At 38.7% G+C, this 1,402-nt stretch overlaps 1 protein-coding gene across 2 annotated transcripts in view; it reads right to left on the bottom strand.

Annotated features, from left to right (window-relative positions):
• prrc1 (proline-rich coiled-coil 1) overlaps nt 1–1,402 on the bottom strand; it is a 22,209-nt gene that overhangs the window by 16,864 nt on the left and 3,943 nt on the right. For both annotated transcript variants that reach the window (XM_014015127.1, XM_014015128.1), the window contains exon 2: nt 255–498. In XM_014015127.1, the coding sequence (XP_013870581.1) occupies nt 255–348 (94 nt within the window). In that variant the 5' untranslated portion in view covers nt 349–498. The remainder of the gene's footprint in view (nt 1–254; nt 499–1,402) is intronic.

Raw genomic sequence — 1,402 nt, 5'->3', positions numbered from 1 at the left:
GACGTGACATGTTCGTACGAACCCTTTGTACGAACAAAAGTAAGAGAAATTTAGGATAAGAATACGAACATGTTCTTGCATGAGGCCCATTGTCTTTTTTGAAGCATTTCTAGCTAACAAGTGCATATACATAGTTTCGGGGGGATAATAAATCTGTTTTTACCTCTGTAACCGATCATCCTTTAACAAATTACTGCTTTAAAGATTAAACTAGCTAAACCGGAAACAAAGCGTTTCTGTAAGCTGCAACTTACCAGCAGTGATTGGTGGGCTGCTGACTGCAGAGGCTTGTGTCAGAGGTGTTGGGCTGACAGGAGGTGTCGTCTCAATTCCACTCTCTTCCATCATCTTTACCGTTGAAGAGGATCACTTCAGCTCAGAATATTGCTGTGGTCGAGTGTTGTAATAAATTAGGACTGGTTCATCTAGTGTGATCTTCACTCACTATTCACATAAACCCAACTGGATCAGAAAACGTTCCCTCTGGGTAACGATATGCTGGAAAACAGTGAAAAAAATAAAAATAAAATAAATGATTAAGCTAAGAATAGACTATAGATCATGAACGCTAAGCTTCATTAGTGTCAACTGTCCTTCCATTAACAACTGCTACATTTCATGCACAATACAACACTAAGTCCCAATGAATTTGGGATGTTCTGTAAAACAAAAATAGAATACAATGATTTGCAAATCCTTTTCAAATCAATTAATCCAGTAATTTCTCCTGGCGTTGCTCAAGCTGTTTGTGATAGGTCCAATGTCTGTTACCCATCTGACTCTGTCCAGACAGCATGCGAGCATCAGCCCTCTACAAGGATAGGATTCGACTTAAAAACAGTCCAAATGAGTAGAGGGCTACAAGCTTCAGTTTCACAAATAAATTAACCCAAGAATGACCAGACAACCTCTCTGATGTCACAGAGCTTCTGAGCAGACACCTCCTGGGGTTCCCCAACAGTAAACTTCATACTTCTCTCAGAGGCTGTAAAGTCAAGGCATAGGGAGGGGCAAACCTTAAGTTCAACTCCGCTGGTGTGTTTTATTGGACCAGAAACAAAAGCCAGCAGAATAAATAAAGAGGATTTCATCAAAAACTCAGGAAACTCCCAGGAGCTGAAATTTAGTTTTGTGTGTAAATCTTAGGGCTGTGTATTGGCAAGAATTTGGCGATACGATACATATCATGACAGAGGGGTCACGATACGATATATCCCGATATATTGCGATACTATAAGCAAGGTGATATATTGCGATTTTTTTTGTCCAAAAATTCTATTAAATAAAAACCTCGTACAGGGGGAAAAAATGTAAAACCAAAATTCATTGTCTCAGAAAATCCTATTACATAGACATACTTCTGATACATTTAGCTGTGTTTTGCTTTGTATGTATTTTATTT

Source organism: Austrofundulus limnaeus, unplaced genomic scaffold, assembly GCF_001266775.1.
Source record: "Austrofundulus limnaeus strain Quisiro unplaced genomic scaffold, Austrofundulus_limnaeus-1.0 Scaffold123, whole genome shotgun sequence".
Classification (NCBI taxonomy): domain Eukaryota; kingdom Metazoa; phylum Chordata; class Actinopteri; order Cyprinodontiformes; family Rivulidae; genus Austrofundulus; species Austrofundulus limnaeus.
Note: the sequence above shows the minus strand (reverse complement) of the source record. Positions and strands in the feature narration are given on the sequence as shown.